This window comes from Acanthamoeba castellanii (assembly GCF_000313135.1).
Source record: "Acanthamoeba castellanii str. Neff unplaced genomic scaffold scf7180000084710, whole genome shotgun sequence".
Classification (NCBI taxonomy): domain Eukaryota; phylum Discosea; order Longamoebia; family Acanthamoebidae; genus Acanthamoeba; species Acanthamoeba castellanii.
In genome coordinates, this window is record NW_004457245.1 from 124,414 (window position 1) to 140,024 (window position 15,611).

The 15,611-nt window shown below is 60.3% G+C and overlaps 6 protein-coding genes across 6 annotated transcripts in view; 1 reads left to right on the forward strand and 5 right to left on the reverse strand.

The window, feature by feature from the left end:
* The window catches only part of ACA1_145600 (leucine rich repeat domain containing protein), a gene marked incomplete at both ends in the record, with an annotated part of 4,275 nt that extends 3,063 nt beyond the window's left edge, over nt 1-1,212 (reverse strand). Inside the window, 6 exons of the mRNA XM_004332882.1 lie at nt 14-63; nt 163-262; nt 340-546; nt 628-794; nt 880-1,007; nt 1,092-1,212. Coding sequence (XP_004332930.1) covers nt 14-63; nt 163-262; nt 340-546; nt 628-794; nt 880-1,007; nt 1,092-1,212 — 773 coding nt within the window. The remainder of the gene's footprint in view (nt 1-13; nt 64-162; nt 263-339; nt 547-627; nt 795-879; nt 1,008-1,091) is intronic.
* A 510-nt stretch (nt 1,213-1,722) lies between these two features.
* Nucleotides 1,723-4,326, reverse strand: ACA1_145710 (lipase; the record flags this gene model as incomplete). Its single annotated transcript, XM_004332883.1, has 1 exon — nt 1,723-4,326. One exon carries the CDS (start codon nt 4,324-4,326, stop codon nt 1,723-1,725), a length of 2,604 nt encoding a protein of 867 aa, XP_004332931.1.
* Nucleotides 4,327-4,639: 313 nt separating this feature from the next.
* On the reverse strand, nt 4,640-8,624 carry ACA1_145720 (SAM domain (Sterile alpha motif) domain containing protein; the record flags this gene model as incomplete). The annotated part of the gene is given in 13 exon segments (XM_004332884.1): nt 4,640-4,680; nt 4,788-5,025; nt 5,134-5,241; nt 5,350-5,427; nt 5,527-5,696; nt 5,758-5,871; nt 5,973-6,120; nt 6,255-6,622; nt 6,719-6,892; nt 6,960-7,079; nt 7,155-7,722; nt 7,802-8,607; nt 8,618-8,624. The coding sequence occupies 13 exon segments, from the start codon at nt 8,622-8,624 to the stop codon at nt 4,640-4,642; spliced, it is 2,940 nt and encodes a 979-aa protein (XP_004332932.1).
* A 764-nt stretch (nt 8,625-9,388) lies between these two features.
* Nucleotides 9,389-10,377, reverse strand: ACA1_145730 (uncharacterized protein; the record flags this gene model as incomplete). Its single annotated transcript, XM_004332885.1, has 3 exons — nt 9,389-9,811; nt 9,933-10,160; nt 10,258-10,377. 3 exons carry the CDS (start codon nt 10,375-10,377, stop codon nt 9,389-9,391), a joined length of 771 nt encoding a protein of 256 aa, XP_004332933.1.
* A 619-nt stretch (nt 10,378-10,996) lies between these two features.
* On the forward strand, nt 10,997-12,875 carry ACA1_145740 (CBS domain containing protein; the record flags this gene model as incomplete). Its single annotated transcript, XM_004332886.1, has 8 exons — nt 10,997-11,161; nt 11,228-11,296; nt 11,383-11,436; nt 11,563-11,854; nt 11,958-12,077; nt 12,208-12,431; nt 12,519-12,632; nt 12,705-12,875. 8 exons carry the CDS (start codon nt 10,997-10,999, stop codon nt 12,873-12,875), a joined length of 1,209 nt encoding a protein of 402 aa, XP_004332934.1.
* A 134-nt stretch (nt 12,876-13,009) lies between these two features.
* On the reverse strand, nt 13,010-15,483 carry ACA1_145750 (Kazaltype serine protease inhibitor domain containing protein; the record flags this gene model as incomplete). Its single annotated transcript, XM_004332887.1, has 10 exons — nt 13,010-13,150; nt 13,219-13,452; nt 13,613-13,834; nt 13,917-13,993; nt 14,123-14,190; nt 14,363-14,435; nt 14,521-14,632; nt 14,712-14,815; nt 14,950-15,091; nt 15,277-15,483. The coding sequence occupies 10 exons, from the start codon at nt 15,481-15,483 to the stop codon at nt 13,010-13,012; spliced, it is 1,380 nt and encodes a 459-aa protein (XP_004332935.1).
* Nucleotides 15,484-15,611: the final 128 nt, after the last annotated feature.

Consider the following 15,611-nt stretch of genomic DNA (forward strand, 5'->3'; position numbering starts at 1 on the left):
CGTGTGCGGGCACGTCGGCTCCTCGCGGTCGTGGAACTGGGCCACGTACGGATGCAACAGGGCCTATGCCATATATATTGAGCCAACCCACGCCAGCCGTCAGCCAATTGCCAGCGGAGTACACATAAATTACACTGCAACCAGCCAATCCGTAATTGTTACCTCCTCGGCGCTGATCCGCTTGTCGGGGCTGAACTGCAGCAGACGCCTGAGGAGGCTCAGCGCCTCATCAGGGGCCGTCGGGTATATGTCCGACAGCGAGCTGTGTGTGTGTGTCGAATAGTGAGATTCAGAGGTTCTACAAGGTGCTATGTTTGTGTGCGAGGCGAGGAAGTGTACCGGGGCTGGGAGGGGGGCAAGCTCTCCAGCATGTTGGCGGCGAAAGGGGACTTGATAGCCTCGATGTCCTCCGAGGTGGGCCGGCCGGTGACCTCGATGATGCGGTCGAGCTGGTTCATGGTGGACGTGCCAGGGAACATGGGCTTGCCTCCCAGCAGCTCGCCTAGAATACAGCCGATCGACCACATGTCCACCCCCTTCGTGTACCTACTCACCGCCACCACCATCAGATTAAGCTCTTCTTAAGGTGGCGCTGATGATGGTTAAGGTGGCGGCTGGCGTGCGTACCGCTGAGAGCCGAGGAGGATCTCTGGCGCTCGGTACCAGCGGGTCGCCACGTAGTCGGTCAGGACGGGGTTCTCCACATCTTCGTTCTCCAGTGCCGCGATAGAGCGCGCCAGCCCAAAGTCGGCCACCTTCATCAGACACTCCGAGTTCAACAGCAGATTGCTCGGCTGCTCCAATGGATGTGGTCACATGGGGAATCAGTTCTCTGCAAATGAGAAGAGTGAAAAGGTGGACTCTCGGTGTTCAAGGCACCTTCATATCTCTGTGCAGGACGTCGCCAGAGTGCATGTACTTGAGGGCCTTGAGGAGTTGGTAGATGATGTACTGCTTGTGGACGTCCTCCAGTATCTTTGCTCGAATGACCTCATGCAAGTCCGTCTCTGCTCACACATCAATGAGCCAACGCCCCACAGCCAGCTCTCAAGGTGGCGCTGGCTGAGTTGAGGGGTGCCAGGGTGTAGTACCCATGTACTCGAAGACCAGGTAGATATCACGGTCATTGTCGGCTTTGATCACCTTGAGCAACTTGATGATGTTCTCGTGTCCGCCCAACTCTTGTAAGAACATGATCTCCCTGTTTGGCATCTTTGAGGCTCAACCACCTTCCAGATCTGGCCTGGACGAAGAGACAGAGAGGGGGGCTACCTGAAGGTGCGCTGAGCATCGGTGGCGTTCTGAAAGGCATCGAAGATCTTCTTGAGAGCCACGTCATTCCCGTTCTTCTTGTCGAGGGCCTTCCATACGATGCCATACGCCTATAGACCCCCCCCCCGCCCTTTAATACTATTCCCTTCGGTTTACACCGCGGAGCTCATACCCCCTTGCCAAGCTTGGTGGCGATCTCGTAGCGCTTGAGCACATGCTTGTCGATGTCGTCACTCATCTCCTTCCTCCTCCCGCGCTGAAGGATCAGACTGTGGTGGACCCACACTGCCGGTCTCACGGCAAAGAAAAAAACCCCCCAAAAAGGGTAACGGTCTCCTTTTATGGTAAAAGCGCTTTGTCTCACATGAAACGAAGAGCACTCTCATCGCCTCGAGCAGCTACCACAGAGAAAAGATGAGGGGAGAGCAACATGTTTGTTAATACGAGGGTTCAGAAAAGATAACTAAACAAGCACTGCCACCACATGGAGACTGTGCTGGCGCTGGAGAGGTTGTCATCGTCGTTCGTGGGCTGGACGAGGCGGTCGGCGCAAGGGTTGAACAGCATGGTCACGTTGCCTGCGGCGCTGTTGTCCATGAAGATCAGCCTGTGGGACACATCGCTGAGCCACAGGCGGTCCGCGCCTGGCAGGCTCGGCGAAGTGCACACCACCACGCCAGCCCCGTGCTCAGGGTTAAACGCAAACACCCGCCCCGCCTCGCCGTCGAGCACGTAGACCAGCTTCTCCGACACCGCCACATCTATGGGGTCCTCGACCGTGGTTGAGCTAGCGTTCGTGGTACCGGCCGGCAGCGACACGTTGGCGCCCTTGAGCAGGAACGGCCTCACCGCGCCGCTGACGAGGTCCACCCGCACCAAGTTGCCCGACTGCTTCAGTGTCGCATAGGCCGTGGTCCCCGACTCGTCCACCGCCACCGCACGCGTCGAAGCCACGCCCTCGAACCTTTTCAGCGTCGGCCCGCCGGCCTGGTCGAATAGCAGCAGGCCAGCACCGGAGGTGTCGGCGTCGGCGTCGGCCACCAGGACACGACCCTGGAGCGGCAGGAAGGCCAAGTCGACCGCCCGGCCAACCCCTTCGAAGCTGACGTTGGCCACCGCCCCAGTCCCGGCCTCGAGCTGCCAGACGAAGCCGCGGCCCTGGGCGTCGATGCCAACCACCACCCCGCCGATGTCGGACGAGGCCAGAACGGTGTAGTTCCGCCCGGGCAGAGTTGGCACGGCCCGACGGCTTCGCCTGATCCCCGTGGCGGCGGCGGCGGGGCTCAGACATTCTTCGGTCGACGAGATCGTGATCGCGCCGCTTCCGGGGCTCAGGCTGACCACCTGTTGCCCCTGCATCGTCGACAATTGGTCGGGCTCGTCCGTGACCCAACTGCAGAGGCGGGTCATCGACTCCTTGTTCTGGTCCACCACAATCTGGGACTGACGCGGGGGGCAGGGCATCATCTCGACCAGGTTGCCCACGGCCGGCGGCTGGTGGCTCGGGTCGACCAAGGCGCGGTAGTTCTCCATCTTGTGGTCGTAGTACATGGTCTCGTTGAACACGAACCTCGACGCAGCCTGGCGCCCAGGAAGGTCGAGCAGCGGCGCAAATGCTTCACCATGAGCCGGCGAGTAGAGCCACTGGCCGGGCTTGGTCAGCCGGCGGGTGGGCTCGCGGGCCGCGATCCACAGGACATGGCTCAGCGTACTCAGGTACTCACCGCCTGGCATGGTGGAGGGAGCTTGGCCGTCCGCATCGACCGCGCCCGGGACCCAGCGCTCGCAGGTCTGTATGGCATCGTAGACGCCGGGCAAGGAGAAGCGCGCTACTCCGTCGAAGCGGAACTGGTAGGACTTGAAGGCGCGGTTGGTGATGGAGGTCACGGTGCCTACGGGGTCGTACAGCACGCAGCCGGGGGTGGCCCAGCCGTAGCCGGCCACGCTGGCCCTGGCACCCCAGGACTCGAGCGGACTGGTGTCGGGGTGGACGAACAGTACAGTGAGCAGGGCGCTCATGGCGCCGCCCAGAGAGTGGCCCGTGATGAGTAGGCGGTAGCCGGGCCAGCGGGCCAGATTGTCCACCACCTTGGAGCCGTCCCAGTGGAAGACCCAGCTCGACCGCGCCGAGAAGCCCGAGTGGGCATAGGCCCCGCTGCCCCTCAGCATTGGCGTCGAGATGTAGGCGAAGTCGGAGGCCCAGTCCAGCGAGTCGTCGGTGCCCCTGAGGCAGAGCACCACGGCCTGCAGGCAGTGGTCCACCACCACGAAGCTCCGGAACGACAGGGGCACCACCTCGGTACTGGACCAGGGCAGGGACAAGCCCTGTTCCGGGTCATCGTAGGCCGCCAGAGCGTAGATGGCCATCCGACGCTCCTCCTCGCCCGAGCCCGGGGCGATGACGGTTCCGTTGCGGCAGAAAGAAGGCGACGGCGACGGCGACGGCGAGGGGGTTCGGCTCGGGCTGGGGCTTCTGGTAGGGGTGGCCGTGGGAGGGGCCACGTCCGAGCAGAAGGCACGCGCCCCGGCCGAGGCGCCGCTCATGGGGTTGCCCACGCACTGCCCGCGGTCGTTGGCGTACGCGAACTGGTCGATCGGCTGGCCCTGGCACTGGGCGTCGGCGCGGGCGTAGGTGGCCCACCTCACCGTCGACCCGTCGCACCGGAAGAGGTAGTTGAGCTGCAGGGCTCCTCCGAAAAGTGGGGCGGGCAGGCAGGTCCCGAGCTGCACCGACACCACCTGCTTGGGGGCTTGTTGCTGGTTGGTAGGGCAGGCGTCGGGTTCGGTGAAGGTCCAAAACGTGAGAGCGCCGGAGCGGGTGGTGATGGGTTGGTCGGCGCAGTACTCCCGGGTGCCGGTGATGGGGGCGCAAGGCGTGTCGACGCACTGGCGGTCAGAGTACTGGAGGACGATGAGCGGCTGGCTGGCGCAGGTTTGGCCGAAGGTGATGGTGTAGAGGGGTGCCGCCTGGGCAAGGCCCAGCCGCCACCACCCGGTGATCATTGCCAGCACGAACAGAACCCTGGCGCAGGAGGCTAGGGAGAACCAGGGCATGTCAAGTGAGAGGGGAAGTGGTGGAAAAAGAGAGCAGAGAAGAGAATGGTAACCAAACGACCACAGCCCGGGCTTTAACTACGTCTTCGCCAAGCTTGCAACCAACCACAGGCCATCAATTTATATAACAAGCCAATCCAATGCCTTCTTCGTTCGGCTCCCTGTCCAACCACACTCCGCTCGCATCCATGCAGCGTTTGGCAAAAGGGGACGTTGCCTTGTGGTGCCTTACAGCACGCGCGCTCGCGTAACTTGGTGGTGACGTAAATGTTTTGCCTTTTTTTGTACAGAAACCAAACAGAAAACATGAAGCTCACTTCTTTCGCGTCTTCTTCTCTTGCTTCTTGTGGGCGCCTGTCCATGGACAAAACAGAACAACATTAGTTCTACTCATGAGTCCCGCATTAGTGTGTGTCGCGTCGCGTGTCGTGTCGTGTCGTGTCGTGTGTGTCGTGCCGTACTCTTGGCAGCTCGTTTGAGGACAAAGTTGTAGGTGTCGCGTCCGCCGGCCCCTCGCACGGCAGCCGGGAGGTTGTCGAAGGGATTGCCGTCGACTTTGAGCTCGGAGAGGGAGGTCATGTTGACCATCTCGTTGGGCAGATCGTTGAGCAGGTTGTCCGTCACGACGAACAGTTCGAGCGCAGAGAGGTTGCCGATCGACTTGGGCAGCTCCACCATTTTGTTGTGCTCCAGGTGCAGCTGTACACAAGTCCCCGTCAGTACGCCGCAGACGCACACGCACACGCACCACCGCACACGCACACACGCCGGCGATACGCAGCACACACGACGCACGCGGTTGCGCACCTGTTTGATCAGGGAGATGTCTCCAATCTCGTGAGGCAGTGTGAGCAGCTCGTTGTAGCCCACGCGCAGCTCGGTGAGTCCGGTCAGCAGCGAGATCTCTCCAGGCAGCTGCGCGCGCGCAGAGAGAGAGAGAGGAGATGCCACATCGTCGTCAATATGCCAAATCACTTTGATTTCGCCACAACAGCCATAGTGAAAAGAGACTCTTCGGCGTACCCGGTCGAGTTGGTTTTCGTCCAGGTTGAGCTGCTTCAGCGTCGTGAGCGCGCCGATTTGGTTGGACAACCTCTTCATCTGCGATTGTACAATCACAGCACAGACACTCAATTTTCTAATCACGTCGTCGTGTGTCCGTGTGCTTCTGCAGTTATGTGTTCGTTACTGCACGCGTACCTGGTTGTCGGACATGTTGAGGGAGTTGAGCGCCGGAGGGAAGCACCGCGCGTCGGGGAAGGTCTGGAACTCGTTGGTGGACAGGTCGAGGTGCTTCAGGTTCACGAGCGCGCTCAGCTCCGGCGGTATCGCCTTGAGCCGGTTGCCCTTCAGGTGCAGTTCCCGAAGACCTGGACCAACAAAAAGTTGTAAACTCGTGTGTCGTGTCGTTGGTCGTGTCGTGTCTTTTACCTGTAAGCATGCCCAACTCGGCAGGGAGCGCGATGAGTTTGTTTCGACCCAGATACAGACTGCGGAGCGAGGTCATGTTGCCGATCTCAGGCGCAAGAACTGTCAATTGGTTGGCTGATGTGGCCAATCGCAAACGACGACGATGACGATGCGGGTCAGTGCGATAAGTGAGATGTGGCTCACATACTAACAGTAAGCGCAGTTGGTGTGCATACCTTCTAAGTCGAGGGTCTCAAGGCGCGGGAGCTCGGTGATGGTCACGGGGAACTCCTCCAGTTTGTTCTGCGAGACGTCGAGCCGCATGAGGTCGGTGAGCGCGCCCCAGCCGTCCGGTAGCGTAGTCAGCTTGTTCTGCTTGAGATCCTGTTCGACCACACGACCACACCACCGACACTCAGAGTCAGCACGCGAAGGTATGCAGTGTGGAATGCGCAGCAGAGAAAAGAACGAAAACGAAAGAACAAAAGAAGGAAAACGAGAGGCGCGTGTCGACGTACGAGGTCCTTCAGCTGGCACAGCTTTTCGACCGACCTGAACTTGGTGAGGTGGTTGGTGGAAATATCCAGGATCTTGAGGTTGGTGGCCATGCTGAGCTTGCGCGGCAGCTTGTGCAGCTGGTTGTTGCGCACGCTCAGCATCTCGAGCGACACGAGACAGCCGATCTCCTCGGGCAGCTGCTCGAGTCGGTTGTACCGGAGGAAGAGCTTGTTGAGGTGCACGAGGTGCTTGATCGTCGCCGGCAGCTCGGTGAGCTTGTTGTACCTCAGATCGAGCATGGTGAGCGATGTCAGCTGTCCCAGCTCGTTGGGCAGAGTCCGTAGGCTGTTTTCGTTCAACCCCAAGGCCTTCAACTTGGTCAATTTACCTGCGTTTGTGTTCCACCCGTAAGTGAAGAAGAAGAAGAAGAAGAAGAAGAAGAAGAAGAAGAAACACAAACGTGAAGAAGCAAGGGCAGCGGTACCGAGATCTGGCGGCAGGCTCTCGATTTTGTTCATGTAGAGATTGAGCACGCTGAGGTTCTTCATCTCCCACACGTTGGACGGCACCGCCGTCAGCTCCTTTCGCCTCAGATCGTAGCTCTGTAGACCACCCGCACTACCGCTTCCCGAGTCCTCCGCCATACTCGCCGCCGCTTCTGCTCACATCGCCATTCGAGTTGAGATGGTGTCGTGTTGCAATGGCGTGGTGATGATGATCATTACCTTTCTTGGCCTTCCTCCCCTTCTTCTTCTCCTCGGAGGACGTGACTTCGCCGTTGGACGCTTCGTTCTTTTCCTCTTGCGCGACGAATTCCTCGCCGTAGAAGGAGACTCCTCGGTGGGCTGTGTGTGTGTGTGTGTGGAGAGAGAGCCAGGCTTAGATCGTTTAGGTTTGTGAGGAGGTAGGGGACCACATACCTTCAATGTCCCTGTGCCTGGACGGCGTTGTCTTCTTGCCGCTGCTGGCGATGGGTATCGACGAACCCGACATGAACAGCGAGCTCGTGGGCGCGGCGCGCAACTGGCTCTCGAACGGCGACGAGGCCGGAAGCGGCAGCACCTTGTCCACCACCACGGCCGGCTCTGTGGAGAGCGTGGCCACCGAGAAGGCCGGCTCGCTCGCGCGGGGCGACATCATCGCCTGCTGCGCCTTGCTGCTGCTGCTGCTGCTGGTGGTGGTGTTGCTTTCTTTATCCTTCGCCTTGGTATCCCCGCTCCCCTTCTTCGCCTTGCGCTTGCGCTTGCCCTGGTCCTTATTGGAGTCCTTGTGGCTGTCGGTGCTGTCCTTGTCGCTGTCCGTGGCCACGTCGCTGCGGGAGTCGTCCTTATCGCTGTCGGTGTCGCGCATGATGCCCGACCCAGTGCCGTTGCGCTGGCACTCGATCCAGTACAGCACGCGCTTCCGGTGCCCAGTCTTGGCAATGCCCAGCTGCCGCATCTCGTCGTCCGTGATCAGCTTCACCGTCTCGAGGTCATCGAATCCGTCCTGTTACCGCACACCGCCGATGAGCATACGACAAGCACGACACGACACATGACACACACGACACAAGACGAAGCAGTACCGCAAGGAGGAGTTGAGCGTATTCAATGGGGAGCCGGATGGCGTGGAGCCACTTGGTGATCTCCTTCTCGCCGTCCCTTTCCTTTTCGCCCCGGGCGCTGCGGTGCGATCTCGGACCCCGCGAGTCCTTCTCCTTCGTGCTGCTGTCCTTCTCTCGCACGATCTGGCTGCCGGACTTGCCGTTGCTGCTGCTGCTGCTCGACGACGACGGCTCACGCTCCTTGCGCCTCTCGCCGCGGTCACGCTCGGTAGTCCGTCGCCGGTCGTCGTTGTCGTCGTCGGTCGTCGCACCTCCACCCTTGGACGTCTGTACGATGACGAGGCTGCTCCTGCGCTTGTCCGGGTTGCGCTGGCGAATGCTGCTGCCGCTGCTGCCACCACGCGACGCCGGTGAGCTGTCCCTGCTGCTGCTGCTCCCGTCCTTCTCCTTCTCTTTGTCCCTACTGCTGCTTCCGTCCTTCTCCTTGTCCCTGCTGCTACTGCTACTGCTGGTGGTCCCATTCTCCCGCGGCCTTCGTGAGCTGCGCTTCTCGTCGGTGGCCGTGTCGCTCTCCTCGTCGGTGCCGATGGTGAGGCCGCCCTCCTCGTCGAGCGCGGCCGACCCGCTTCTCCTGCGCATGGAGACGGAGGACCGGCGCACGGTCGGCACGTAGGGCGACGCGGGCGCGGCCCCGGAACCGACGCGCTCGCGCGTGTTGGTCTGGGGCGAAGATGGGACGGCGAGGATGGATGTAGATGCGCCAACGGGGAGGGAGAATCGCGGATTGGTAGCGAGGGTGTTGACGTTGGAGGGGTGCGGCCAAAGATCTCGGCGCACTCTTCATCTTCGAGCAATTCGAGGGGGCTTCGTCGATGGGTGTGGGCACCTGGGCGGTAGCGCTCGAAGAAGGCCGTGGCTGGCGAATCGATGGACGGCGAGAGCAGATCGGAAGCAGATCGCGTACGCACCAGCAATCGATCTTTGGGTGTAGCCGGCGAGCCGGGCGTGCCGGTTCTGCTTCGGAAGGCGATCGTAGCTCTCGATGATGGTGAAAATCGCGAGGGCGATGAAGACGTAGCGCCGATCCTCCTCTCGCGGATAACATCAGCTGTCGAAGGGAGGATGAAGAGAGCCGCAGAAGGAGAGATGAGATCGGGATTGGAGTCCAAGGTCTGAGCAGGACCCGAAGGAGGGCGCATTATCGATGAATCGGTGGATACAGCCATGAGGTCCGTGATGACCTCATCAGCCGTGCTGCCGTTGGGGATCGCCACAACGCGAGCATCCTCGCCACCAGAGCTGCGCTGCTGCTGCTGAAGTTGGGGTTTGTCGAGAACGCTGCCCTGCGCTACCTCCTTTGATCTGCGGCTTTCCTTCGAATTTGCGAAGTCGCTGTCATCTCTGCCCTTCCTCGCGCTGTTGATGAGTGCCGCTGCCGCTGAAGCTGATGAAGAGGAGGATGAGTTCGGCGTCGTGCTGCCTTCATCTTTCGAACGCTGCCGTCGTGAGCCAGTGATGTTCCTCTCCTTCTCCTCCCTCTCGCGCCTTTCCCGCTCCTCGCGCTCCTTCTTCTCCTTCTCCTCCTTGAACTTGCGATCGCGCTCCTCCTTAGGCCTTCGCCTTCCTCTCCTCCCGCTCCTCCCTCTCCGCCTTCTCCTTCTCCTCCCGCTCCTTCCGCTCGCGCTCCTCCCTCTCCCTCTTCTCCCGCCGCTCCCGCGCCTCCTTGTCCCGCCGCTCCTCTCGCTCGCGTCGCTCCCTCTTCTCCCGCTCCTCCCTGTCCCGCTCTCGTCGCTGCTTGTCATCAGCAGCAGAAGAAGAAGTGGCATCGCCGCCGCTGTTGTTGCCGACAGCCGTGAAGCTGCTGGAGCTGTTGTTGTTATGGCTGTTGTTGGTGTTGTTTTGGTTGTGGACGGTCGGGATTGCGCTGCCGCTGAGGGTGTGGGTGGCGTTCATGGACCGCACGGCACCAGGCGAGACCGGCGCGATGGAGCTGCCAGGTCGGCTTGGCTGGTTAAGTCGGCTGCTTGTGTCCTGTGCGCGATCACGGTGAGTACAATGGCTGTTTGTGTGTCACAGAATCGCACATGCACTCACCGCACGCGCACTTGCACGCGGCAGGAAGGTGCACTAGAGAGTGTGGGAGAGGTGGTACGGTTTTTGAGGTGGTGCGGATGAGCTGGTTGCCGGTGGGCCTGGGCTGGGCGGCCTTCTCCAGCGCAACGATCCATTCGGTGAGGAGGCGCTCTCCCTTGGCCAAGATGAAGTACTCCTTTTCGCCGGTTGAGACTTGGATGCACCCCACCTTCTTGCCCTCTTCCAGCCCGGTACGCTTGAGCTTGGCGCCTTCGAGATTGATCATCCCCAACGGTTCATTGGCAGCCTTTCGAGATTGATGTATTAAGTCATGAGAATGGTGACGAAGGTGACAAAGATCAAAGATCTTGATTGGGGGGGTTGGGAGCTAGAGGAGGTTGTACCTGTTCGTTCTTCTGGTAGGAGATTACGCCCGGGCGCAGCACCCACCACCACTCGCGCCACTCGCCAGACTTCTTGCTCTTGCGAGAGAGCCAGCCTGTCTTGAGGATCTCCCCGAACATCAGCTTGCGCTGTGTCACCAGGGCCTGTTGGCTGGGCCTGGGGGCGTCCTTCTTCTCGCCATCCTCCTTTTCCTGCTCATCATTGTACCACACAACATGTCAGCACCACTCCACCTCGTAACCATTAACAAAGTTGAGGGGATGGGGCTCACCATCATCGACGATCCTTCTGCTTTGACCTTCACTCTCTCTCACGTCCGCTTCAACAAAGGCCCACAAGCTCAAGCAAACACTTTTTTCCTGTTGTCTCTCCTCCTTCTTCCCTCCAAGTCCAAGCGTAGCAAAGGGGGCGAGGTACGAACGACACGTTCAAATGCCGAACCTGGACCTTTCCATAACTGTACACCTCGCACAGGTCGCAACGGCCTCGCAGTAACGGCTACGGGCCGAAAGATGCTCACTGGACGAAAACAAGAATCGCATTTCCTTATCTGGGCCTTCACCCAAATTGGTATAAAAGAAATGAAAAGAAAAATATTTTTTTGTAATCGAAATTTCAGTTAAGAACATGCTACGATTTGTCCGTTTTTCGATGATATTGCAGCGGCTGAGGCACCAGCTCTGTTGGCCAGCCTTGCCCTCATTTCGTACATCACAACAGGAGACAACAACTGCTAAAATGGAGGGCAATACGTCGTTGAAGAGGAAGGAGGGACATGAAGCAGATGCGGCCAAGGCTCAGGGCACGCCAGCCACGTCCGCGGCTTCCGAACAACCACCCAAGCACAAGAAGGCCAGAACCGAAGAAGAGAACACGGAACGAGGCGACGAACCGTCTGAACAAGTACGCCTCCACCAGGTATGTTGTTTGTTTAAAACAATTTTTCAGTAATCAGCTCCTCCTTTAAAGGCGCTGGTGGGTGAGCTGAAGGAAGCGCTCGCCAAAGGAACCGCGCAAGACGTCATCTACTGGATGAAGGTACTTCTTACCCCTTTGGTTCTTCTTCATCTCTTTACCGTTATCTTCTGTGTAGTGTGTTGGCTCACCTGCGCTCTTGTGGCCAGGACGGAACGATCATCCAACTCCTCGCCACCGACTCCTTCTACGTCGCCCTGGCGGTACTTTCTACCCCTTTTCTTTTTGGCTGTTTACGTTGTTGTTGAAGAAGAAGAAGAAGAAGAGATGTGAGAGTGAACCTCACCACCCGCTACTTGCTGGCTTGGTTGGTTGGTTGTGATTGGCAGACGTTGGTGGACGCCAAGATCAGGGCGGCGCCCATCTACGACCCGGCCGAGCAGAAGTACGTCGGGTTCGTCGACATGCTGGACCTCACCGCCGCCATCGTCGAGTTGCTCGAGGTCAACGAGACCTTCAAGAACAAGAAGAACAAGAAGGAGAAGAAGGAGAAGGAGACGAAGCAGGAAGAGGAGGAGTCGGAGGAGGTGAAGAGGAGGAAGCGCGACTATGCGGAGGACGAGGAGGACCCCTTCGCTGAACATCTGATGCTCGAGAGCCTCTCCGTCAAAGCCATCTCCGGTGCAGTTCTTTATGTCCGACACCTTGTGATGTCCGATCAGCAGTGTCGCTGATTGGTGCGTGACTGACCACTGCTGACTGGATGGGTGGTAACGACCAACAGACTTTTCGCACACGGACCCGTTCATTTCGGTGCGCAGCGACGAGAGCCTCACCAAGGTGGCCGAGCTGCTGCGGACCCACCACCGCATCGGCGTCGTCAACGAGAAGGGCACCTTCATCGGTACCGCCGCTGTAACTCGCCACTATTCACCTCACTCCCTCTGACACACGACACACACACGACACGCACGACACACACACTCGACACGCACACGCACACACGACACACAAAGGATTGGTGACGCAGACAGGGTTCGTGGAGTACTTGAGCGAGGAGCACGCGCTGACGCTGGACAAGACGGGATTGACGGTGGGCGATCTGGGCCTGGCCAGGCACCACGTCCACACGGTGCCGGTCGAGGGCACCACCGCGCTCGACGCGCTCAAGGAGATGCGCGACCGGAAGGTCACCGGCCTGGGCGTCGTCAACAAGAACGGCGTTCTGCTCGACGTCATCTCCGCCAGCGACCTCATGGTACGCACTCGTCATCATCCTCGCGCATGGCCGCACGACACGACACGCACTCAGCGCACACGCATGTTATCGTGGTGGTGGTGGCAGGTGTGGGCCGAGTGGGAGGCCTGCGGCCAGCCGATCCGGTTCCGGCACCTCTCGACGCTCAACTACCCCATCACCGAATTCCTCGCCCAGAGCCGAGCACAGGCACACCACAAGGTATCGGGTGTCGTGTGGTGTCATTATGGCCTCGTGCGGTCGAATCTAACACGCACACGCGCGATCGATCAGAAGGTGAACCGCAATGAAGGCCCGATGGTGTGCACGTCCGAGACGGAGCTGCAGGAGGCGATCGGCACGATGCTGGTCAACAACATCCACCGCCTGTTCGTCGTGGACGAGGCGCGCAAGCCCGTCTCGGTCCTCACCTACGGCGACATCATCGCCCGCCTCACCGCCTAACTCCACCGTGTGCCATCGTCATCAACACCACCACCATCATCATCAACAAAGTGTGAGTTATGTGAAATATGCTCTATTCTTGTGTGTTGTGCAACACGCGCGCGTGTTGCGCGTGTGCGTGTGGTGCGTGGGAATTATGACGCGGGGAGCGGGGAGGGAGAGGGGCAGCCGCTGGTGGCGGAGCGAATGGAGACGCCCTGGGCCTGCGCGGCGCATTGGTTACCGTAGGTCTCGCCATCGCACCCGCACACCGGTCGCAGCTCCAGCGTGCAAAACTGTGGCCGGCCACAGTTCAAGTTAGCCACCGTGTGCGGTTCGTGCGGTGCTGGTGTGGTGTGCGTACCTGAGGAGTGTCGACGCACACCCCAGGACCGCCGCACTCGCCGTCGCGGAACTGACAGTATTGGTTGGCCGCGGCGCAGTCGGAGTCGCGGTCGCACGAGCCCGCGCCCACCCCGGGGTCTGGGCCGCACGAGCCCAGGGCCTGCAGCGAGGCGCCGGCGGCCGAGGCCAGGCACAGGTTGTCGTAGGTCACGTTGTCGCAGCCGCACACGGGGTTCAAGAGGCGCGTGCACGCCTGCGTAGCGCGGAACGAAGGCGCAGGCGAGGCGGAAGAAGAAGAAGAAGCATAGACGAAAAAGGGCATTGTCATTCCAGGTGGCTACGCTCGTCACGTCGTGTGTCGTACACACGCACACGCACACACACACGACACACACGCGCGTACGCGTACGCACCTGGGGGATGCTGGCGCACTGACCAACGCCGCCGCACTCGCCGGGCAGGAAGTGACAGTACTCGCCGACCGCCGCGCAGTCCGAGCTATTCGTGCAACTCACCGCCGCTTGGCAGGGGCTGGTGGGGTCGAGGATGGACGCCCCGCTGGCCTGGGCGAAGCACAGGTTGTCGTAGGTGGTGTTGTCACAGCCGCACACGGGGCTCATCTCCGCCGTGCACACCTGCAGCCGCGTGTGTCGCGTGAGAGTGCCGTGTGCCGTGTGTCGTGTGTGTCGTGTGTGTCGTGTGTTGTGTGTGTCGTACGTCGGGCGCGTTGATGCACGAGCCGATGCCGCCGCACGTGCTGGGGTCGAAGCGACAAAACTGGCCGAAGGCGCACTCTGTGTCGTTCATGCACGGCAGAAAACCTGCAGACAAAAAGGCGTGGGTTAATGAATTTCTCTCAGATATTTATATTTAATTTAGTTTCGATCGAACGAGCGTAAGGTGGCAGTTTGGGGGGGGGCTACCCTCGCAAGCGCCCAGCGAGTCGATGGACACGCCGGCCGATGAGGCGATGCACGGGTTGTCGTATGTTTTGTTGTTGCAGCCGCACACGGGATTCAGCTCTAGCGTACATGTCTGGTTGCGTGTCGTGTCGTGTCGTGTGTGTCGTGTCGTGTCGTGTGTCGTGAGATACGATCGTCGGTCGCGTGATTGGGTGGTGTGGTACCTTGGGGACATTGATGCAGGTACCGACGCCGCCGCACATGCCCGGCTCGTAGCGGCAGTACTGATCGGCACTGCACTGCGAATTGTTACGGCACGCAAACGCGTTCTCGACTGCCGCCCATGTCGTGTGTTGCGTGTGTCGCGTCAGTTCACCTTCACGACACACGACACACGACACACGACACACGACACACACCTTGGCATTCGCCAAAGGAGCGAATCGAGACGCCACTGGAGAAGGCGAGGCACGGGTTGCTGTAGGTTTGGTCGTTGCACCCGCACACCGAGTTGAGCTCGAGCGTGCACATCTGTGCGAACCGTTTTACCATCAACACAACCGCACACGACACACGACACGACACGCACACGACACGACACACGGCGTACATCGGGTATGCGTGAACACAGGCCCACGCCGCCGCACCGCTCGGCGGGAAAGCGGCAATGGAACCCGGCTGCGCAATCGCTGTCGGCGCTGCACTTGAGCGTATCTGGATTACGACCGCGCGAGTTGTGAGTGCCGCGTGTCGTGTGTCGCGTGTGTCGCGTGTGTCGCGTGTGTCGCGTGTGTCGTGTGTCGCGTGTGTCGCGTGTGTCGCGCGGTGAGCAAGGGAGGCAAAGGTACCGTTGCAGGCTTTGAAGGCGAAGGTGGCCTGTCCCGCCGCAGCGGCCGAGCACGGGTTGGCGTAGGTCATGAAATCGCAGCCGCAGACCGGCCTGAACTCGAGCGTGCACGCCTGCGGCACCCTTTCACACACTCCCTTTCCCTGTGTGTCGCATCGTGCGTGTCGCATCGTGCGTGTCGTGTCGTGCGGTGTGTTGTGCGTGTGCGGCCAGGGTCAACACGAGTCAAAGGCCGGCGCGCTTGTCAGGCCGCGTCAACCGCGGCTTCCGTGGACCAGCGCGGAAGAGGCGTAGGAAGAAGCAGAGAAAGCTGGGGGGGGTTTGGTACCCCGCAGAGGAGGTTGGGGAAGGCGCAGAAGAGGCCGGCGCTCTGCTGGCACGGCTGGTCGAGCGAGCACACGGCCCCGCACGTGCCCGGCAGGGGCGACGCCGGGGGACTCGGCCGCGTGGTGGTCGTCGCTGGAGGGGTCGTAGTGGTGACCTGACCCGCGCACCCGCCCGGCGCCAGCAGGCAGCAGCCCACCACCACCACCATCGCAAGTTGCAGAAGTCGATGCATTGTCTTGAGTCGTTTGTGTGTGTGTGTGGTGTTGATGTTGTTGACGTTGGGGCTCGAAGGTTGTTGGTTGTGTGTACAAAGATGATGATGATGCTGAGGTTGGG